The sequence below is a fragment of the Camelina sativa genome, chromosome 20 (genome assembly GCF_030686135.1).
Source record: "Camelina sativa cultivar CO46 ecotype springtype chromosome 20, ASM3068613v1".
Classification (NCBI taxonomy): domain Eukaryota; kingdom Viridiplantae; phylum Streptophyta; class Magnoliopsida; order Brassicales; family Brassicaceae; genus Camelina; species Camelina sativa.
Window position 1 is genome coordinate 21,454,673 of NC_141899.1, and position 23,888 is coordinate 21,478,560.

Sequence of the window (23,888 nt, forward strand, 5' to 3'; positions counted from 1 at the left end):
ATTTATGCAATTTGGCCACACATACAATCATTAATATCTATTGCATGTTTTTCTTATGTGGTTTTTTATTCAAATATGTGGGTTAACGAAATATGATACTAAAAAAGAGACATATGTTCAACACTAGTAATAAGTTATGATATTATCGTAATAAGTTATGACACCAATAAGCACTAGTAATAAGTTATGACATTATCGAGATAACTTTTTTTTTTGGTAGTGACGTTATCGAGATGACTTACCAACAAATAAAGAGCATTGCCAATAGTTAGTGGAAAAACTTTGATATTTATCTGAAGATTGTTTTGATATTGATTATGTGATAATTCAACACCTAACTAATGTGAAATTTGATTAGTATAAATTAATAGTGAATAATGTACCTTATCAATATGAGAAACCGGTTATGGCTAACCTGCCTATATTTTGATATCATATTTATAAATATATTTAATTAAGACAAAAAGGTAAGTTAAATAGCGTTTTTAGTTTAATTAGAGTGACACAACCATATTTACGTATCATCAAGGTTCCACATTTGTTCATCTTTAAATCTTGGCAAAGGTTCGTTTTTCTTGTCCTAATTTTACCAGTATAAGAAGACAGAATAATACAACACAGTTCTTGTCGCATTTGGCAAAATTTCACTTGAGACAAGACTTTGATAACAGTTAATTCCTGGCTTTTACAAACTACTGCCACAAAATATATATCCTTACATAAGCTTAATCAGAGCTTGTTCATTGGTGAAAAGAAGTCAACTTTGAACTGTTCTTCTATGTATAGCTGCACTGTATGAATCCCCGTTCGTGTTCCCTCCCAATCTTGTAGCAGTCCTCTGAATCGCAGCTAGCCGCTGCTTCTGATTACGGTTATTAGATTGCCTGAAGCACCTAAAGAAAGTGTTAGTATGGTGAAATGTTGCCCTAGAGACTTAAAATTGAAGAGAGAAGCAAGAAAGGTAAGAACCTGATCAAGAACATTCCTGCTACAAGAAACGACAATCCCAAAGAAATTTTCTGAATCGTCGTCATTTCACGAACCCATTGGAGAAGATCTTTGAAAAATGACAAAGTCTCAGTCTTTAAAGGCCTTTCTTTTCGGGAGTCTCTTGACCATGACTCCACAACTGATTCTAGACTCGCTTTGCTTCCGTAGCATGGTTTTTCTCTAGAATCACTATTTGTTTGGACAGCAAAACCAGCTGCTTCACAAAAGGCTGTGCCATTGGACTCCCAATTTGAGGCCTTAACGCAGATGATGTTGTCGTTTACTCCACAAGGGCCAATCACCTAACCACATATTTGAAACTCATTAGATCCCAAAAATCAACATTCCTTTGCCATTGGTTTCACAATCTTCCATTCTTACCCGTGTAAGCGCATTACTGGCAAAGTATGCGTCTTTGCAAGCTTCAAAGACTCTGTCACAAAAGGAGGCGCAAATGCGAGGAGGACCCGGTTGAATTCCAACATTTGGGTTACAGATTGAACACTCCAATAACTCGAACAATTGCAAGCATTCTTGACTAGCTTCTCCATAAGTAGCCAAGTTTCTAACAGCTACGAAAGCCGGGTTTGTCTGAACAGAAGAGCAACAAGTCCTTTTACGAAACACCCGGCACAGAGTAAGATCCTTGGATCCTCTACTAACAGATTTAGGAGGCTTTCCTTCTGATTCATATGGGGGAAACCGCCCTCCTTTAGAAACGCATACACCTTTCAACTCCGGTTTCACTGCACCTGAAAACATTGTTCTACAACCATTTCATTCTTAAGCAAGTAGTATAACCACCAACAACGAGCATTTCACTCAAAATTGAACAGCTTTTGATAAGTTTGTAATCTAAAGTTGCATCTCTTTTCAATGATATAACAATCCCCAACACTAAGCTAGCATTTCTAATTGATGTATTATGTATGCATCAGACGAGTCAAGAAGATGATCCACCAAACGACAAAAACGAATAAAGATTGAAACTTTGAGTAATATAATCCAATATCATCGGAACCCATTTGTAGAATCTAACCAAACAGAGATCAAATGAACAAATAGAACCCACTGAGATTTGATACTAACCTGACGAAAAGGAGATCAGGAGATGAAGAAACAAGATCGGACTCTGAATCAGAAACAACCTCTTCGTTAAACATCTTCCCATCTCTCTCTCTCTCTCTCGACTAGACTGATCTAAATTAAGCTCGAAGCAAAAAAGACAAAAGTACTCGTGAGTTAAGGTTCTACAAGTCTTGCCCGACGAGACCGAGAGGAAGAGTATTACGGGCCGACCCGAATACCCAATTGCACAGACTCCGTCAAATTGGGTTTTAGAGAACAGAAGAATCTCACTTTATTGATTAATCAAAATCCCTCTTTTATCGTCGTCACTCTGGGACCCGTTAGAATAATCTTTTCAAGAAAACACCATTAAATCAAATTACACTATACTATCAGAAACTAATTAAATGTAACTTTAATCTATTTTATTTCAATAGTCAAAAAGCTTATAAGTTATACTATAACATTCATTATCTTTTAAAAAAAAAAATTCTCCTTAAGCAAGAAAGAAACATGGATTTAATCTCAATCTTCTGCCCCATTAACCGGAAAAAGAAACAGACAATGTTCTGAATTAACAAGATGAAACTGATTCAGATTATTGAACAATCCTCAAAGCAACTTGACGCCAGCTTCTCTTACGGAATCGATGACAGCCTTGACTTTACCATGATACCTCTGCTCTTTCTTCATCTGGATAGTAATAGCTGGAATATCTTTCATCAAGAGTCTTTCCCCAAGAATCTTACCAATCTTTGCAGCAGCAGCGACGTCGCGTGTGATGTCCATTGTTTCCCTCAGTGCTTTCTCCTGCGAGCTAGCTGAGCAAGCTACTGTAGCTGTCGGTGAGTGGATGACTTGTGCGTGAACAAACTTGTTTGTGAAGTGCATCTTCAGCACGTAAGGTTTGAGGTAGTCGAAGAGACGTGGTGGTCTTACTGCCGGTGGTATCACCATCTGAGAAACAAAGGATTAAACCCTTTTTAAAACTGAGAATCTAATCAAACATTTTTAAAGGGCTTTCACAGAAACAGTGGAAATCAAACTCTTTTCAACTTTCACAACGCATCAATCAGCCCATGACCAAGATTCAAAACTTGGAATCCGTAAATTGATGTAATCGAAATTGCATTCATACACAAAGATCACACATAAGCAGAGACAACTCCAATAGATGATATAACATAATATCAAGAAATGACCATCCCATCCAAAGCCAAATCTTTGTGAGTAAATAGTATCAGAAAATAGCCCTTCCTTATGAGTGATGTAACTAAAACTCGTCTGTTAATTTCAACAAAACCCAAAACTACAAGAATCAAAATCCTAATCAAAGCCAAACAGCATTTCTGATTTATCCCTCAGACATTTCATCAAACACCTGGTGGGTGGATATCAATTTGTGATTTAAACCCACAAACATAAACTAAAAACACCAGAGAACCTGCATCTATTGCTAGAATCGATTCTATCTAAGTTCATCAGTTACATTTCCAGGAAAACTAAGACTAAAACCAAAGTAGAGAAGATAAATTAAAATCTCTTCATTTTTTATCTCTTATGGGATGATGATATCCAAAAATTTAACAGTAACCAAAGCTCATTCTGCGGAACACGATAATGGCGTACCTGTAGCTGTGGGAGGAAGATCTTGGAAGATAGGAACTGTATGCAGCGTTCTCTTGATCTTTGAAAGAGAAGAAGAAGATACGTTTAGGGCTTTCTTTGGCTTTGTGATTCAAGGCTTTTTCTGATAATGAATTAACAGACGTGACCTCGATTTATTTGTTTTATTGAAATAAACCCTTACAACTTTCAGATTTGTTTTTAAAATCCAAGAATATTTGTAATTGGGTTAGCTTGAGCGTTTTTTACAAAGGGTCTTTCTAATGGGCCGAAAGCCTCTGGCGCGTTTTTCTTATAAAAAGGGTCAAAAACCAAAACTTCAAAAACTAAAAACAAACAATCAAAAACTAAAAATTCATGACATGGATTCATCGTGTGATTAATATATATGTTTGACGTTTCCATGGTATACCAATTCAACGTCGTCTATAACAAAAAGACAATAAATAATAAAAAAAAGCATCATCGCCGCCTATAATCGATGGTTCATTGGAAGATCAACACTTAATCTAATACTATCATCATCCAAGATAACCACGTAAACCGGAGACTATCATCCTAATCAATAGGAACTCGGGCCCAAAATAAATTTGAACCAGCCTTAATGAAGAAGATGCAACGAAATGAATCACAAAATCAGCCTTCAAACTTATGGGCTGTGTGGACAAATGTATCAAATCCCTCCACATGTAAAAACATTTGTTTTCTGTAAGCTAACGAAAAGATCAAGTCAATATGAATTACTTAACAGTCTCTTTTTTTATTTCTATTTTCTGGTTTTTTTTCTTCTTCGTAGAATTTAGTTTTCATCACAAGACGTCAAAATTGTACCTCGAGTGTGTGTTTTTTATTTTCTGTCTCTATCCATAAGTACATGACAATATCAGTATATCACTTACGTAACTTATACAGTATGTATTTAATAAACTATTACTGAGGCGGACAGATACATAGTGGCAAAGTGAGTGAAAGTGAGAAAAGTCCCCCGCTTTCTTTGGCAACCCTTTCTTCTTTTTACCATACACACATTTACACGCATGCATACATTCTTATAACTGTGACGTAACCAAATCCTTTATTCAAATTTTTATATATATATTATTATTATTATTTTTTTTTCATCGATTTTATATATATTATTATTACACTCTCTCCTCGTGTTACTTTTGTTTTCAAACGTATATCAAGGTTACTTTATCCATTTATACATCTAAAACTCTGGAAAGTATTACAAAAAAAAAAAAAAATTTAAAAAAAAAAAAAAAAAAACAGATTTTGTCTGTCAGAGTTAACAGCTAGTCTTGAAACTTGAATATTCCGATATCATGTAAACTATAAAAGTTCTACAGTATTAAATATTAACAGAAACAAACAGTTCTATTATCTCGACGGAAATTGAGTTGGTTAACTGATACATTTATTTAACTTTTACCAAGTTTATAGTAAAAATAATTAACTCTTTAAGAAATTTTTTTTTATCAAATACAATTGTTTACTTAAAAATAACTTGAGATGGTCGTATCTTTTATACCGATGCATTACAATATCACACGTCTCCATGCCCATTCGTGTGCATAACTTACCAACTCAAAGTTAAGTAACACAAAAGTGCTGGAGTAACCATTCAATGTTTACTTAAAAACCTTCTTATATCTCCACGATATATAGATTTAAATATAGTATATATGTTTGACAAAAAATATATAATATATATATACCCTAATACGTACCATTAGCAAGTTAGCAAATCGACTAGAGTAACACAAACTTAAACTTACTTCAAAACGTTCATATATGATACATAAACTTCAACTTATAGTATATATGTACGCTAAAAAGCGAGAAGTAGCCACTAAAGATACGACCGGTTATGTACATTCTCTTCTTTCTGTGGATGATTGCATATTCGGGGTAGGGAGAGAGGCACGTGTTGGAGTAGTAGAACACGTGCGAAACTATGATCAACACTTACCGATCGATCTCATTTGTGTTCGCACGTGCCCTGCTTCTCCAGCAAGTGTTACTCACCCATTACATTTCTCTCTTGCATCATCAGCTCCATGGCCACGTAGATGTAGCTACTTAAACACGTATTATATTACATAGAGAAAGAGAGAGATGGAGACGGAGAGGGTGAGGAGATGTGTATGTAGAGAAGGAGATAGTTAAGAATCAAACATACAACTTAGAGTGAGGACCGGAGGCAAGAACTTCTGCTTGCTCATACACGTACATATATAGTGGGTTCAAGTGTTTGATAAAATGAGGCAAAAAGTCTTAACAGTATTAAAAATAAAATCCCAAAAAAAAAAGTATTAAATGGGAGTGGAATTAAAGTGATTGAGTCTTGGAGTGGGCTTTCTTTAAATGTAGATAAGAAGTAAAATGGCAATCATATCACCAAGTCTTTCCATTACTTTAAATGATTCTTTTTAAAAAAAAACATTATTTCAGACATGTAGTAGATACAAGACGCATGTGTACATGGCTAGACCTCGCAGTTAATGACTAATTTATGTGTTTCGCAATATTTCCAAAACTTCCCGACGTAATTTTGACTATACAAATAGTGAAATAGACCAACTAATTGTGGTTGGCGTATAATTAAAAAAATTATTATGCATAAAGAAACAGAATTGACCTTTTGACCATGACAGGAGGATCAGATAATTAATAGATTTACAATATTTTAAATTGGGTAGCTTGTAAGAATAGTTATAATATTTTTTAAACATTCCCTATAAAAAATGAAACAGTTTAACTACGCAATGTATGTAATAGAGACAGACAGTAAAGATGAGTTTGGGTCAGTTTATGTCTACTTCCTGCCGCCGAATCCAAGTTCAAGTGTCACTAGTTTATCCCAGTTTTTACTTCACTGTGATGTCACCATATGTAATATTATAATTTATAATATGGGTGCTAAAACAAAATGTAAATATACTTTCATCAACAAAGCACTTAAGAGCGTTTCCATGCATATTGCCATCATTTGTGTATCATGGATATTCAAAATTCCATTATGTAAACGTTTGTTTCTAGGAGCTCGTTTAGTCACCAAAACGAAGAAACTACAAAAATATGGTGCTAACAGAACTCAAATTGTTTAAATTCATAAAGTACATAAGTATCTTAAGTAATTAATATTAAATCATATTGAAGTATGAATTAAAAATCAAAATATACTTTAGTAATTCATACTATGTAAATACGAGAAATATATTGCTAAGTATACTAGTACTTAATCATATTTCTGTCATTTTAAGTGTGTCAATTCCGGATATTTTTAAAAATATATGTATAAAATAATTAAAATGAAAAAATACTAGTATACTTAACAATATATTTCTCATATTTACAGCTATTAAATATAAAAACACTAATTATACAGAAAAATTAATACCCACTAAGTTTTTTTTTTTTTTTTTTTGTTAAAGATAATACCCACTAAGTTCCATCAATAAAAAAAAAAATCCGTTAGGTACAAAACCCCCCTAAAATGATTTACTAGTGCCTAGCAAAATTTTGAAACATGAAATTATATTATGTATAGTTGTTCACTTCCTCAAATACGAAACGGTATTATTTAATTTTAAACAAGAAAGAAATGAAATAGGAAGGATGGTGAAGAGAAATGAAAGATGATGATGAGGTGATGGAGACAGTGAGTGACACAGAAAGGAATGGGTTGCGTGTTCCTCGCGAGTTTCTTCCCTCCTTTTCTCTCTCTCTCTCTCTCTCACACACACCTCTCTCTTTTTTTTTACCCGTTTAGAAGAGAAAGAAAACAAAAAGATCCCACCACCATAGTCCATAGATAGAGAGACAGAGACTTTGTGTGTTTGCAGAGTTCCGATGCAATTCTTCTATCTTTTTTACTCCATTTATTATTCTCCTCTTTGCTCAATTATTAACAAAACCAAAACGAAGCTTTATATGATCTATGTATCTTATAATTAACATGAATATATAGTCAATGGGATGCAATAATGAGATGGGTAACAATTATTTATAGGGAAAAATGGTTATAAAAATTAGTGCTAGGAGATTGTAGAGTATCTTTTATCTTATTTTCAAAACACGATTTTGTAATTTAATATGTACGTAATAACTACGATCATTTTCATCCGTCGCTTAAATGACGCAATGCAGCCATGCAGGTTATATGGTAATTGGTAAGTTAAAGTAAAACTTAGTTAAGCAAAATGATATAGTATTATTTTGCATTGGTCAATTCAATTTTGTTTGGTACATGTTTAAAAGTATGAGCATCGAATCTTAGATAATAGATTTCTCCATGATATGTGAAAAGGAAAGAAAGGGTCGCATAAAACAAGATTTCATTTAGATCAGGAAGAAAAAGAAAAAAAAAAAAAAAGAAAGTGGAGGATTCTGAAGTTCACTGTCACTTACTTCTGACGAAGTGAATCGTTCGTTCCCCCATGTTTTGTGGGTTTGGGTTTTTTCCCCTCTGACGTCGTTTGCTTTTAACTCTCTCTCTCTCTCTCTCTCTCTCTCTCTCTCTCTCTCTCTCTCTCTCTCTCTCTCTCTCTCTCTCTCTCTCTCTCTCTCTCTCTCTCTCTCATTTAACACACCACAACCACAACCACACTCCCAAATCTAAGCTGAGATCATGCATTGTATTCATGTTCATATTGATAAGAAATTGTGATACACGTAATAGTAGTAGACTTTTTTTTTCTTGAACAAACAATAGTACTAGTAGTAGACTAAAACTAACATGATGTATGCTAAACAAATCAAAACAGACAAACATATAAATTTTAACTATCAATTTAATAAGCAGATTTAAGTTGACAGAACGAAAATACTATTATAACCGCCATATAATGATGATAGTACAAATCTTTTGTACCATTGGCAATACCACCGATTGATTTATATCTTGCATATGTGGAGGTCAAAACCAGGTGAGGCGATTTAAAAAAACCGTAGTCAATTTCTGTAGGTAAATCATTAAATCAAACTGGGTTAAGAATTAACGAATTGAAAAGTTTGCGAGCTTGAATACAAGAAACAAATGAAAAGTAAAAGTAATAAAATATATAGTAAAAATAGTTGCATTACTTGTGTTGCTACAATCTCTTTGTCTTTTGATTTCATCATTAAATCCAATATCATATCTATTGATTTCGTAATATGATTTACATCAAACTTTGTTTTGATTGAGTTGGATGACTCATCTTCGTGCTTCATGGGAATCACATTTGTGTGGACCTTAGTTCTTATAATATCTTATATTATACATTTCACAAGTTCTCACAAGATTGGATTTGTGCAAAAATCTAAAACTAATATATCTTTTGACTAACTTAGTTAATCTCCATCATCTAAACAAAATTTTATCAAAAAACATTAGACATCTCTCTAAACAAATATGCTAATCGAGAAAACTTTTTGGAAGAGATAGACTCCATAGAAAATCTCAAGTGTTGCAACAACAAAAGAAAAGAGTATTACTTCAATCAAAACTAAATAATATCTAACACAAAACTGAAGATAATTGAAGAATCAAAACCAAAGCAACGGGGGGAGAGAAGAACAGAGAATATGGCACTACTGGTTCTAGTCTTCTTCCTCTGCTTCGTTCTCAGCAATGTTGAAGTACCTCAACTCATAGAGGTTACGGTCCTTGTTCGCCGCAATCACTCTGAGCCAATCCCTCACGTTGTGCTTCTTCAAGTACTTCTTTGTCAAATACTTGAGATATCTATCACAGACAGAAACAAATAACTACACTTAGCCACAGTCCAAAATCAGAAACAAACACAATCCTATACTCAACTACACAAGATAATCAATTCAAGATTCTACAATCAGACCAACCAACAAAAGCATTACCAAAACTATTAGAGATTCTACATTCATCTAAAGTATTCATAGCAATCAACAAGATGAACAAAAGCATTACCAAAAAATATTGAAGGTTCCACATTCAACACTGTAACAAGCAACAAGATGATCACAAGCATTACCAAAACATTTCGAGACTATACATTCAACATTGTACCAACCAAAAAGATCAACCACAAGCATTACAAACCATTACCAGTTTATACATTAAAACTATACTCAACTCCCAAGCAATAACTTAAAGATTATACATTCAAATAGTTCCAACCAACAAGATGAAACTCCTAAGCATTACCAAAACTATTCCTACACAACACATCACAGCCCAAAAACCTAGACACAAGTTAAGGCAACATTGAGGTTTTTAGTTAAAAATGATACCTCTTGGAGAATTGACCATCAGAAGTAACAGTGATCTTGCTCTTGTCACGAGTGATGGAAACAGAATCACCAAGAGCACCAGCTTTACCACAAACCTTAATCCTCTCCTGAAGAAACTTCTCTAGAGAAGCAATCTCCATGATCTTGTCATCCACAGGCTTCGAACAATCAATAGTGAAGGACACTCCCTTCTTCTTCCCCTTTGTTGCTGCTGCACCACCACGACTCATTTTCACCTCTACGATTCCAATACAAAACAAAATGTCAACAAAACAATAACAAGTTCGAATCTGAATCTAAACTTCTTCGAATCACATTTCCAGGACAACGAAAGCTGTACAATAGAGGTAAACGAGTTTAAACAACAACAAGAAGAATCGATTCTATGGAAGATAACTGAAGATTACCTGAAGCTGTAGGAGGAACTGTGTATGAATGAAGCGAGGAGCGGCGTCTTTTGATCTTTGAAAGAGAAGCAGAAGAAGAAGTTGCGTTTAGGGTTTTTTTGGCTTTAAAGGTCCTCGTGTCAATTTGTTCTGATAAATAACAGAAGTGACCCTGATTTGTTTGTTTAATCTAAATAAACCCCAAAACATTTCAGATTTGACTCAAAAACCCAATATTTGTAATGGGTAAGCTTGAAAATTTTATCTGGAATGGGCCGAAAAGCCTGCGGAGGTATTGTTCCAAAATGATATCATTTTATTCAACAACTTTTTATTTTTTTAACGCCAAATCAATTATATTATGTCATCGAAAATTTCTTTATTGGTCCACTTGACAATGCAATTTTAACAAAAAAAAAACTTATATTAAAACACAAATTTAAAACAATTAAATTTCACATTTAACTCACATAATATAAAACTGAAATCTTTATAGCTTCTCCCTATAAATTATGCATTAACTTTATTTCTCCACTATGTTGTATTAATCAATTGTATTAAAACAAAAAAATAAATTAGAATTGTAACTCTCATTTTTCTAAATGTAATTTTTCATCATTTCTCTTCCTATAAATACTCAATATCTTATTTTCTTAATCTATCACTCTTTCATTCTCTCATCTTCTTCCACTACTCTCAAATCTTTTTTTTGTTTTGTTTTGTTTTGTTTTGAATTGTTTTTGTTATTGTTGTTGTATGGGTTATAAAAAATCAAATCAAATATCATTGTAAAAGTTTAGTTTTAGAGTTTGTATGATATGTATATCTTATATATTTATTTTAATCATTTAAAATGTTTATCTCCATTTTCTATTTTATATTAACATCTTATAAGTCATTATTTTCATACTTCCTTACAATATTCACCACACAATAAGATCATAAAGTTGAAATGATTCATATGTAATTATCTATTATGCCTCTGGTTATCTCACATATTCATGTATCATTTTTAATAATTTATAAAGATCAATATAATATTTAAAGATCAATATAATTATCCATTTATCCATTTATAAAGACTATTTTGTTTTGTGATCCAATTGTTAAATCTGCAGAGATCAATATAATATATATATATATTTTTTTTATGATTTGAGGTTTTTGAAAACAAAAAGAACATAATTAAACAATTGGTTTTTTGTGTCTTTAATCAATATAAAAAATGATCCAAAAAACAAAACATATTCAACTGGAACTTAAATATAAAAATAAAATATAATTTTAAAAATATCATTTCACTAAATTCTCTAAAGATGAAACCATTAGTATGAAATCTAGCTCTATAAATTAAATTGATGAGTGAAAACCAAAAAAATATAAGTTATCCTTGGGATTTTAAAAATTATTGAGATTGAAGAATTCATATAATTTTATAAGAAAACTAATTTATTTTGTCACTTAAAAAGTAATATTTTTTATTTTGAAATATTATGTGTAAGTGTTGAGTTTATATCAACAAACAACCAAATCATGTGAATTTTGATTCAGCCACTTGGTATTCCTTTTATTTTAGGTTATAAAAAATTAAAATATTTATTTATAATTAAAGACATGTAACTCCATTTAACTCAAATGTAACTCCTATCCAATAATTGTACATTAATTCATTCCTCCTACTAACTTATTATCTTTCAAGAGAAATTATTTTTGGTTAAATTTTAATATTTTTTATTTATTTTGGTTGGCTAAACTTATATTCATATTTTGGTTGGCTAAATTAATATACTTCTCATGTAAAATTATTGTTTATAATATATTTCTCATTTCAAAGTTTAAAGCAATATATCATATATATAAAAGTAAGGTTTTGGTCTCTCTTTATTAGTTGATTTTCATTTAATGTTTTCTAATTTTTTTTATTTTTTTATTTGCTTTCTAATTGCTTTAAACACTATTTAAGATCCAATAAACACAATACATTTAACTCACACATTAAAATAAAATTATAACTGAAAATAAAATAAATTATGCATTAATCATATTCTACCACTCAATTTTATTCAAACACAATAAATTACTATTGTAACTCCATAGTTCTAAATGTAACTTTCATCATTTCTTATCATATAAATAAGCATTCTCTCAATCTATCATTCTCTCATATTGACATTCTTTTACTATCTCATTTTCACATTCTCTCATTCTCTTCTACAATACCTCAAATCATTTTTCATTTTTTTTTTGTTATTTTTGATTTCTTATTTTTGTTGTATGTTGTATGGGTTGTAAAAAAGAATGAAATATCATTATAAATTGTTAATGCTAAATTTTAATTTTAGAGACTACATGATATATATTTTACATTGTTCTTATTTTAAAAGATTTATCTCCTTTATCTAATTTGGATTATTATATTAAAAGTAATCATTCCCTCTTCCTCTCCCACCAATATCAAATGTTGTTATATCTCATATGTGTTGTAAGAGTTTGATTATATATTTTAATTTATAAAGTATTATATATATATATAGATATTACATTGTTCTATTTTTTAAAGATTCATCTCCATTATCTAATTTGGATTACCATCTTATAGTAAACATTCTCTCCTCCTCTCCTACCAATATCAAATGTTGTTATATCTCATATGTGTTGTAACTTGTAAGAGTTTGATTCTATATTTTAATGTAGAAAGTATTATATATATTCAACATTGTTTTCAATTTTTATTTTATTTATATAAAAAATATTTCTTTTATATTTTTTGCCTTTCTAATCTATTCATATTTATTTTTTAAATTTGCATAGTTAAATTTAAATTCACATATGTTGGTTTTAACAAAACAATAAACTTTATTTGAGAATTAGATGTTCCTATTCATTTTTAAACGATAAATGTGTAACATATAAGCATTTTGTCTTGCAATCACAAGTTTCATTTCCATTGCTTAACTCCATGATTAAACTATAATATATGTTGTCCTATTTGTAGGAATAACAACATACTTATTTAATTTATTTAAAAGAGCAGATGATTAAACGAAATAAATATTTCTCCAAATTTTATAATTCAATCAGTGAGTGTACTTATTACTTTGAAAAACTTTTACATTGAAGTTCATAAAATCATATAAGAAAACTAAAATACTATATCACTTCAAATTTGGAAGGAAACACTTGGTATTCCTTTTTAAAAAAGTCAAGACACATATTAAAATTTATTAATATTTAACTCACTTTAAAGACATTAAAGGTCATTTAACTCAAAAATAACTTCTATCCAATAATTTCATACATTCCTCCCACAAATATATATATATATATATGTTCAAGATTGTATTTAAATATTACATAATTTTTTAGTTAGCTAAATTTATAGTCACATATATACAATATATATACATAAGAATTTATATTACTTATTAACACCATAATTTGACCCATTATTCCCTTAACTCAATATTGGTTTCAAAGCCAACTAAAGAAAAACAGAAACGATCTTATTGATATTAGACCAAAACATGGGCATACAAACGTAATCACTTACACGGAAGATATTTTTTTTAAAATAACTTATTATTGCAACATCAACGTATGAAGGGTTTACATAAGCAGTTAATTAGAAAATCTATAATACAATAAATGTATTGGAAACAATATCAGTCAATGATAAGATTGGATCCTCAAAAGCAAGAAACAACATCTTCATAATTCATAAAAAATAAACGCCACAATTATACACATCTGAACGAAATGGTATAAACATATAGTGTATAAATAAAAGTGACAGCAAAGCCCGTATATGCCTAATTAAAACGAAATAATACAAAAGAGAAAACGAAAAAGATAAAAAAAAAAAACAAGAAAGTGCCAACTACACCACAACCCACGCGTTGCGTGGGGAAGCACCTAGTGTTCAATGATACTAATGATATACACATCATACATGATGAAACCATTCAAGTACAACTATTTTAAATGAGAAACCATTTGGTTAAATAAATCAAAGCATGATATTATTTAGAAATAAAATAAAAAGACTGAAACATTGCTCAATTTAAAACAAGTGCAAGTTCATAAGTGCGCAAAGAATTGAAATCAAACCCATTAATAAATAAATTATAGTTGACAAAAAAATAATAATAAATAAACTATATTCACACTTTTTTTTTTTTATAACAAACATGTGTTTCATTCCGTTAAAACAGAACACAACATAAAAAATAAGAATCATTGTTTAACATATAGCCAACAAAAAAAAAGGCAATCCCCGAAGCAATACAACAAAAAGATAGAGATAAATAAAGAGTCATCAAAAATGTAGACTTAAAAATTATGAACCAAATCCTAGCAAGGGGTTGCAGGGATTTTGAAACCTGTGAAATCAAGAAATAACGATGCTTCCATGAGCAAGTTGATAGATGAGAAGATAGTCATTGTCTTGGATCGAAGACAACATTATTCACAGTTGGACTTGATATTCATACAATTTGAAGTGTTTGATAAGAGAAGGGTTTGACCAACAAGAAGGGCAATCGTTCAAAAACATCAATGTTCTGCGGAGATCGCTAGAAAATCTTGCATAGTAGCATGTGCATTTTAATCTAAACCGAAATCTATGAAAACGATGGCTGGATTTTTACTAATACTCGATTGCAAAAAGATTGTATCAATGCCTTTTTTGTATAGTTAAGAACTTAAGATTTTAAAGTGATATTGTTCGAGAATATGGCTTAATTTTATTTAGATATAATAGATAAGTGAACTGAAAAGAAACCGAATTAAATCAAATGGATTTATCATGAATCGATATATCATACTATTCAAAGAGGAAGTGTACTTTGGAAGTGAACTGGCATAAGCCGGTAATGGTTATTGTAAGTGTAATATTGATTCATCATGGTGTAACAAGTCTACTTTGTCTGGTGGAGCATGGATTGCGATAGACGGATTCATGGACATGTTCTTTATCACGTTAGAGACGCGCCTTTCAGCCTACAGATTCTCAGGTGCTAGCGGGTTTACGTTGTACCTTGTGGTCATTGGAGACGTTACATATATTACATGTTAATCGGGTGGAAGTTGCTATTGACAATGCTGCAGCTACTGAGGCAATCAATAATCATAAGGACTGGCCAGGGTATGGTTTTGTGTTGCGAGACATTCATACCATATTATCATTTTCTTACTAGGAGTGCCATCAAATTGCAGGTCCGGTGAATAGGGTGGTCAATGCTATTGCGAAAAGTGTCATGACGGATGAACTTGGAGAGCCTTCTTACCTTCATGATCAAGTGAGGGCTGAAGTTGGATAATTGTTTTTTTGGCTTTTAGTTTTGCTTTAATTATATTGTTGCTCCCAAACATTTTTCTGGATTCTATCTGTTGACAAAAAAAAAAACTCTAATATGAGTATAACATTATGATTTTCTTTTCTTTTAGATGAAGATCCGTCGTCGAAGTCTCCAACAATGCATTCGTCCCCAGCTTCTGTCTAACTTAAAAGCATATCGTAATTTTGATATTGCCTCACGCAACTCTAGAATAACACGACAATTTTCTTGGTATTGTCTAATCACCTATAGCCCATGATTTTTCCATAGTTTGGTAATTTAGATGGATCTTTCGTTCAGTTAGGGGGAAGAAGAAATAGTAGAATCATCTATAGAGTTCGCCCTAATTCTCTCTGACACGATAATCGAGGCGCCGCTCATCTCACCTTCCTCCGACGCCGGTAGAGCTCCGGCTCGCCGGTGTCGGGATCTCTCAATCTCTCCGATCTTCTTCTATTTCTGTCTGCAAATCTCGTCCATGTCTTTGGTTTATTTCACCGGAGACCTCTTGAGAATCCGGATCTCAGCTCCGGTTTTGCTTTAGCTTCATCCACCTTCCATCGTTCCTCTACTTCCGCTCTCCTCTATCAGTGTAGCTGCTCGGCTGAGTACCCAACCGCCTGAGCTCACCCCTCAACCCCCCGAATGGCCTGATTTTCTTGGTGTTTATCTCTCGATCTGGCCTCTTCCCCAGTCAACCATAACATCTCACCGATCCTCGGAGTTATATCCTCTCTCCAAGTGTTTTACTTGGCTGCAGCTGGACGGGAGCTTTGTGTTGACGCTGGTGCCTTTAAAGATCTTGATGAAGAACACCATAACCCCGGCTTGTTCTGTCCCAACCTCTTTATCTCTTTGGCCTAGGTTTGCTCCCCATTCTTACTTTGTAACCCTGGTAGATAGTCTACTCTACTTAGACTATGATTCATCCATGCACTGGAACCTCCCCCGATCCGCCTATATTTGCTTTATATCAAGTTCAAATTGTTTAGTACCGGTGTTATCTGCTTGGTCAAGACGAGGTTCCCTCGATAGCAGAATATTGGCTTCTTATAATTTGCTTGAAAACCCTTTGTGTCGAGTTCAGTGTGAATCCAGGTTTGGTCAAAACTCCACTCTCTCCATCCCTATTCAATGCTTGGTTAGCTCAATGGTATCACTAGTTCGAAGACTACTTCTGATCCTTAAGCCGTCATCATTGTTAGAATGGTATGAGAGCTATTTGAAAACCGTTTTAGTTGGATCTCCCAGAGATGATCTTTTCGAGGGAGACTGCTTGGTGAAGCTTGGCATTATGATCCCACCGTTACAATCTTGGGGTTACCTTGCCTTCACCAGCTTCCTATATCCACCTCACCCGACCCCTGAACTTAATCAAGACCTATTTGGCATCTCTATGGACGTACCAATTATCTCTGCTTGGTCAAGATGAGTTCTTCTCGGTAGCAGAACATCAGTGTCTAAAGTTGTTTCTTAGATTATCTGGTCGAGGTCAGTCTTTTAATCCTGTCCGGATGCTTGCTTTGTGTAGACATAATTATGAATCTGATCTGACAGCTTTCCTGAACCCTATCCTTGAACCCCTTGATCCCATGTTTCTCTTACCGCCTTTAGATAGAAAACTTGGGTATGTTGATCTAGTCCAGGACCAAACTGATTACAAGCTTTGTGTGGAATTCATTTACCTCCATTGCCATGTGAGGGATGACCCACCTGCTTTGTTACGGCTTGTCACCCTTCAAATACGATTCCCGGTTTCATCTTCTTCAATCGCCATATGACCACTCGGCAACCATCTCACCCCTTAGCCTCCTCCATGGAGCACACTTTTAAAAGCTCCTATGCGTCTATCGTAAGAGCGAAGTATGACCAGCTGTTGGTCAGGGATTTCCTGAAGCCTGCCTTCAAACTTAAATCCTACAAAACATCAAAAGATCTTCCACCCTTTGCAAACTTCTCAAAGTTGTGCATCTCTTTGGAAGACTCATGTAGTCTTTATCTTTACATTTCTTGTAACCTTTTGTTTCTAAGTTGTAAGAACATCCCTTTTTTGAGGTTTTAAATTTAATGAAAATTGTTTTGTCAAAAAAAGAAAAATGGATCTTTCGCCCATCTAACGTTGACCGAACAAAATCATTTCATAAAGTATACATGGCTTCAAAAAGAATACAGCCGCATAAAAATTGCACTTTTATAACTTTTTTTTTTTTAAACTGAAAACAACCCCGCGGTATAGGATGGATTTAAATCTAAGCTAATTATATAGAAGTTAACTTATAATACAATCGAGTATACAAACGTTGACTTGCTGGTTTTCAAGTATCATTAACTTATTGTTTGTATTGTTTGTATTAGTTATTCGTGAAAAAAAACTACACAATATTGATATTCTAAGGGGATAAATTTCATTCGGAGAGAGTTGAAAAACCATTATTTCATTGTGTAGTTATGTCATATTAAAATGATACATATGCACATCATATATATAAAAGTAGAGTTCCAATCTCTCTTTATTGGTCTATTTGGCAATGCAATTTTAACAAAAAAAAAAATTATATTAAAACACAAATTTAAAAACAATTAATTTTCACATTTAACTCACATAATATAAAACTGAAATCTTTATAGCTTCTCCCTATAAATTATGCATTAACTTTATTTCTCCACTAAGTTGTATTAATCAATTGTATTAAAACAAAACAATAAATTAGAATTGTAACAATCATTTTTCTAAATGCAATTTTTCATCATTTCTCTTCCTATAAATACTCATTATCTTATTCTCTTAGTCTATCACTCTTTTATTCTCTCATCTTCTTCCACTACTCTCAAATCTCTTTTTTCTTTTGTTTTGTTTTGTTTTGTATTTTTTTTGTTATTGTTGTTGTATGAGTTATAAAAAATCAAATCAAATATCATTGTAAAAGCTTAGTTTTAGAGTTTTTATGATATGTATATCTTATATATTTATATTAATCTTTTAAAATGTTTATCTCCATTTTCTATTTTATATTAACATCTTATAAGTCATTATTTTCATACTTCCTTACAATATTCACCACACAATAAGATCATAAAGTTGAAATGATCCATATGTAATTATCTATTATGTCTCTGGTTATCTTACATATTCATGTATCTTTTTTTTAATAATTTATAAATATCAATATAATATTTAAAGATCAATATAATTATCCATTTATCCATTTATAAAGACTATTTTGTTTTGTGATCCAATTGATAAATCTGCAGAGATCAATATAATATATATATATATATTTTTATGATTTGAGGTTTTTGAAAACAAAAAGAACATAATTAAACAATTGGTTTTTTGTGTCTTTAATCAATATAAAAAATGATCCAAAAAACAAAACATATTCAACTGGAACTTAAATATAAAAATAAAATATAATTTTAAAAATATCATTTCACTAAATTCTCTAAAGATGAAACCATTAGTATGAAATCTAGCACTATAAATTAAATTGATGAGTGAAAACCAAAAAAATATAAGTTATCTTTGGGATTTTAAAAATTATTGAGATTGAAGAATTCATATAATTTTATAAGAAAACTAATTTAGTTTGTCACTTAAAAAGTAATATTTTTATTTTGAAATATTATGTGTAAGTGTTGAGTTTATATCAACAAACAACCAAATCATGTGAATTTTGATTCAGCCATTTGGTATTCCTTTTATTTTAGGTTATAAAAAATTAAAATATTTATTTATAATTAAAGACATGTACATTAATTCATTCCTCCTACTAACTTATTATCTTTCAAGAGAAATTATTTTTGGTTAAATTTTAATATTTTTTATTTGTTTTGGTTGGCTAAACTTATATTCATATTTTGGTTGGCTAAATTAATATATTTCTCATGTAAAATTATTGTTTATAATACATTTCTCATTTCAAAGTTTAAAGCAATATATCATATATATAAAAGTAAGGTTTTGGTCTCTCCTTATTGGTTGATTTTCATTAAATGTTTTCTATTTTTTTTATTTTTTTATTTGCTTTCTAATTGCTTTAAACAATATTTAAGATCCAATAAACACAATACATTTAACTCACACATTAAAATAAAATTATAACTGAAAATAAAATAAATTATGCATTAATCATATTCTACCACTCAATTTTATTCAAACACAATAAATTACTATTGTAACTCCATAGTTCTAAATGTAACTTCCATCATTTCTTATCATATAAATAAACATTCTCTCAATCTATCATTCTCTCATATTGACATTCTTTTACTATCTCATTTTCACATTCTCTCATTCTCTTCTACAATACCTCAAATCATTTTTCGTTTTTTTTGTTATCTTTGATTTCTTATTTTTGTTGTATGGGTTGTAAAAAACAAATGAAATATCATTGTAAATTGTTAATGTTAAACTTTAATTTTAGAGACTACATGATATATATTTTACATTGTTCTTATTTTTAAAAAATTATCTCCTTTATCTAATTTGGGTTATTATCTTATAAGTAATCATTCTCTCCTCCTCTCCCACCAATATCAAATGTTGTTATATCTCATATGTATTGTAAGAGTTTGATTCTATATTTTAATTTAGAAAGTATTATATATATATATAGATATTACATTGTTCTATTTTTTAAAGATTCATCTCCATTATCTAATTTGGATTACCATCTTATAGTAAACATTCTCTCCTCCTCTCCTACCAATATCAAATGTTGTTATATCTCATATGTGTTGTAACTTGTAAGAGTTTGATTCTATATTTTAATGTAGAAAGTATTATATATATTCAACATTGTTTTCAATTTTTATTTTATTTATATAAAAAATATTTCTTTTATATTTTTTGCCTTTCTAATCTATTCATATTTATTTTTTAAATTTGCATAGTTAAATTTAAATTCACATATGTTGGTTTTAACAAAACAATCAACTTTATTTGAGAATTAGATGTTCCTATTCATTTTTAAACGATCAATGTTTAACATATAAGCATTTTGTCTTGCAATCACAAGTTCCATTTCCATTGCTTAACTCCATGGTTAAACTATAATATATGTTGTCCTATTTGTAGGAATAACAACATACTTATTTAATTTATTTAAAAGAGCAGATGATTAAACGAAATAAACATTTCTCCAAATATTATAATTCAATCAGTGAGTGTACTTATTACTTTGAAAAACTTTTACATTGAAGTTCATAAAATCATATAAGAAAACTAAAATACAATATCACTTCAAATTTGGAAGGAAACACTTGGTATTCCTTTTTAAAAAAGTCAAGACACATATAAAAATTTATTAATATTTAACTCACTTTAAAGACATTAAAGGTCATTTAACTCAAAAATAACTTCTATCCAATAATTTCATACATTCCTCCTACAAATAAAAAAATATATATCTATGTTCAAGATTGTATTTAAATATTACATAATTTTTTAGTTAGCCAAATTTATAGTCACATATATACAATATATATACATAAGAATTTATATTACTTATTAACACCATAATTCGACCCATTATTTGCTTAACTCAATATTGGTTTCAAAGCCAACTAAAGAAAAACAGAAACGATCTTATTGATATTAGACCAAAACATGGACATACAAACTTAATCACTTACACGGAAGATATTTTAAAAAAATAACTTATTATTGCAACATCAACGTATGAAGGGTTTATATAAGCAGTTAATTAGAAAATTTATAATACAATAAATGTATTGGAAACAATATCAGTCAATAATAAGATTGGATCCTCAAAAGCAAGAAACAACATCTTCATAATTCATAAAAAATAAACGCCACAATTATATACATCTGAACGAAATGGTATAAACATATAGTGTATAAATAAAAGTGACGGCAAAGCCCGTATATGCCTAATTAAAATATCGCCCCTGTAACAAACCCTTCTAGTAAAAGAGAAAACGAAAAAGACCAAAAAAAAAAAACAAGAAAGTGCCAACTACACCACAACCCACGCGTTGCGTGGGGAAGCACCTAGTATATAATCAATTGTCACTAGGGTCATCGTTTTGGTGAACGTGATCTATTTGGTTGGTCGTCCTCTTCCTCCAGGTGCACGCCTTGAAAGACTACCATCTACTCCAATCTTAATCTCTTTGATCATCTTCGGATCCCAGACCCTTTCTCTTCTCAAAATTTTAATACCTTCTAAATAATAAAAATCCATATAATGAAGTTGAATCAATTTAAATCGAATAAAACCTTTATAATAGAACCAGTACAAAAATTGAAAAGGAGTAGAAAGAACATGATACATGAAGAAAAAGTAAAATCAAATTGCAAAGAAAATCGAAAAGGGAAACGATTCAAATTCATTTTCTTTGAAAGTTCTTTATTTTGAATATAGGGATCGAGATAAAAAAAAAAAAAATGTATCAAATTTGAAATACAACTAAACCAAAACTGGATTGGATATATAAAAAATTGATTGAAATAAACACTTACTTGGCTTTACAAGTTCGTATTGTACTCGGGCCAATGTTGTGTTCGATATCCCAGAGAACAAGAAAAATGTCAAAATTAGTAAGCGAACCATGACGTTACACATTTTTACGTTGTATTCAAATTTTATATGAACTTCATCAATTTGTAAATTGGTGCATATGTATAAAGAGAGAGAGAGACATACCGTGTTCGTTTAAATATATTTTCAGAAATGGTGCCAATGTGCCATGGACATATCATTGAGATCGTCCTCTAAAAATAATTAGTTTATGTGTGTTGACTGTTGAAATTGCAGATTTGACTCCTGTAAATGTTTCCTTTGAAGTGGTCTAAACATAACTTCTCGGAAGTGGTCTAACATACTTATTATTTCATAATTTTTGTGGAGGACTGAGTCCAGGTTTAATTAGTTTTACATTGGCTAGAATATAATATCTTGACAAATAATATTATAAGAAACAAATACAGTACATGACTCTCTTACCCCTTTTCGTTTACCAGCAACGTGTGAAATTATTCCGTAAAATCGTCAATTTGTGAAAATTATTCAATAGAACAGAGTCTAACACCATTATCTTAAGTTCACAAAGCATCTTCTTGTGTTTACATAAACCAAAGTTGATTTATCATCGAATTTTTCGATCTTATACCTGCCTTGTGTTAGTTCAATCATAAATGGAACTCAAGAACTGTGTCTTCCTTGGACTGTAGTGACTGTTTCTGATCCGCATTTTCTTCGTTTTGATGGAATCGTATACGTACAATATGTAATTTCTTGCAGCGACGAAGTTGAGATTAGTCCCTTTGAAATGCCATGTATCCCATTCGTTATGATATCATATCACTTGTGAGGTTTAATTAGACCTATGACTCACCGATTCAAATAATCTACAAGGCTACTAACTTTAACACGTCCCCCTGACTCCTGAGGTACGGATACATCTCTTGTGGGTCTCTCTTCCCACAAATCTCCACTAAGATCGAAAAGAGTATACAAGGTTTGTCTAACGATCTCTCATTTCTCTCTTTAACACGTGCCTATATCACTATTACATCACCTAGCGGACAGAGAGAATCATTAAACATGCTGTAGAAAAAAAGAAGAGAGAAGAAGGGAGAGAAGTGAGCATACTAATGAAGCTTACATCCTCTATTTTTATATTAACACATGACTCAATATGGAAAAAAGATTGAACTAAGAATTGTAGAGCTTTACCCCGAAGGGAGCTCTTCCAAAAATTCTCGAAGGCCAAAGACAAGCAAAGGCCTAGGAGGGGGTTTGGAAATAGTTTTCAACCAGCAATAGACGCGCCTCGGTTAGAACCTCATTAGCTGCGTCATTGCCCCAAGCGCAAAGATGGTTTTTTACTCAACGAAAGCCTCTTTCTTTTATAGTCACACAATACCCATCAACTTTATATGTGCTTCCGATGTGGGACTCTGTTCCTGAACAAAAAAAAAAAAATAATAAATCTTAACTCCAATTACGTCGACAAGTATATCCGAATAATAATAAAAATCATGAACATCTGAAAACATTAAAAAATTAGGACTATTTATGAGAGGGGCTGCACGACGCAAACAACACCCTCTACCACAAATAATGATGCAGGCTCTTCCTCTTGGGAAGACCTTAAGCTTAGCACCCCACGATATGTGCAATGTGGTCACTAGCCTAGGCCACTCGCCTTCATGATCGCGAGTTGACCCCGTCCAGGTAAGTAATTTGCTCGTTCCATCTTC

The 23,888-nt window shown here is 31.3% G+C and overlaps 3 protein-coding genes, 1 long non-coding RNA gene and 2 other non-coding genes across 9 annotated transcripts; all 6 read right to left on the minus strand.

Annotated features, from left to right (window-relative positions):
- Positions 1–569: 569 nt before the first annotated feature.
- LOC104771181 (folate-binding protein 1) lies at positions 570–2,447 on the minus strand. 4 transcript variants are annotated; one of them, XM_019242000.2, is made up of 4 exons: positions 2,080–2,447; positions 1,372–1,742; positions 970–1,292; positions 570–893 (listed from the first exon to the last, which is right to left on the minus strand). In XM_019242000.2, exons 1-4 carry the CDS (start codon positions 2,159–2,161, stop codon positions 758–760), a joined length of 912 nt encoding a protein of 303 aa, XP_019097545.1. In that variant the 5' UTR covers positions 2,162–2,447; the 3' UTR covers positions 570–757. The 4 variants fall into 4 exon arrangements, with proteins under 4 accessions (XP_019097545.1, XP_019097547.2, XP_019097544.2 ...); XM_019242002.2 differs by having other exon boundaries at positions 570–884; positions 1,372–1,756; positions 2,080–2,444; XM_019241999.2 differs by having other exon boundaries at positions 1,372–1,756; positions 2,080–2,314.
- Positions 2,448–2,458: 11 nt separating this feature from the next.
- Positions 2,459–3,847, minus strand: LOC104771182 (uncharacterized). Its single transcript, XM_019242007.2, has 2 exons — positions 3,688–3,847; positions 2,459–3,015 (listed from the first exon to the last, which is right to left on the minus strand). The coding sequence occupies exon 2, from the start codon at positions 3,013–3,015 to the stop codon at positions 2,671–2,673; it is 345 nt and encodes a 114-aa protein (XP_019097552.1). The 5' UTR covers positions 3,688–3,847; the 3' UTR covers positions 2,459–2,670.
- Positions 3,848–9,099: 5,252 nt separating this feature from the next.
- Positions 9,100–10,504, minus strand: LOC104771183 (large ribosomal subunit protein eL22y). Its single transcript, XM_010495671.3, has 3 exons — positions 10,347–10,504; positions 9,940–10,177; positions 9,100–9,415 (listed from the first exon to the last, which is right to left on the minus strand). The coding sequence occupies exons 2-3, from the start codon at positions 10,167–10,169 to the stop codon at positions 9,271–9,273; spliced, it is 375 nt and encodes a 124-aa protein (XP_010493973.1). The 5' UTR covers positions 10,170–10,177; positions 10,347–10,504; the 3' UTR covers positions 9,100–9,270.
- Positions 10,505–21,366: 10,862 nt separating this feature from the next.
- LOC147919268 (uncharacterized) lies at positions 21,367–22,324 on the minus strand. Its single transcript, XR_015592467.1, has 2 exons — positions 22,146–22,324; positions 21,367–21,848 (listed from the first exon to the last, which is right to left on the minus strand). It is a non-coding gene; the product is annotated as an uncharacterized LOC147919268 (long non-coding RNA).
- Positions 22,325–23,353: 1,029 nt separating this feature from the next.
- On the minus strand, positions 23,354–23,504 carry LOC147919269 (U4 spliceosomal RNA). Its single transcript, XR_015594272.1, has one exon. It is a non-coding gene; the product is annotated as a U4 spliceosomal RNA (small nuclear RNA).
- A 202-nt stretch (positions 23,505–23,706) lies between these two features.
- LOC147919270 (U1 spliceosomal RNA) lies at positions 23,707–23,870 on the minus strand. Its single transcript, XR_015594364.1, has one exon. It is a non-coding gene; the product is annotated as a U1 spliceosomal RNA (small nuclear RNA).
- Between the last annotated feature and the right edge of the window lie 18 nt (positions 23,871–23,888).

What these genes read in the sequence shown, in the direction of transcription:
- LOC104771181 (XM_019241999.2), bottom strand. Translation starts at nt 2,153, where the DNA reads ATGTTTAACGAAGAGGTTGTTTCTGATTCAGAGTCCGATCTTGTTTCT. An exon ending in CCAGTAATGCGCTTACACGG is followed by an intron (nt 1,293 to 1,371) that starts GTAAGAATGGAA and finishes ATATGTGGTTAG; the next exon opens with GTGATTGGCCCTTGTGGAGT. An exon ending in GCAGGAATGTTCTTGATCAG is followed by an intron (nt 894 to 969) that starts GTTCTTACCTTT and finishes CACTTTCTTTAG; the next exon opens with GTGCTTCAGGCAATCTAATA.
- LOC104771182 (XM_019242007.2), bottom strand. Translation starts at nt 3,015, where the DNA reads ATGGTGATACCACCGGCAGTAAGACCACCACGTCTCTTCGACTACCTC.
- LOC104771183 (XM_010495671.3), bottom strand. Translation starts at nt 10,169, where the DNA reads ATGAGTCGTGGTGGTGCAGCAGCAACAAAGGGGAAGAAGAAGGGAGTG. An exon ending in GATGGTCAATTCTCCAAGAG is followed by an intron (nt 9,416 to 9,939) that starts GTATCATTTTTA and finishes TGTCTGTGATAG; the next exon opens with ATATCTCAAGTATTTGACAA.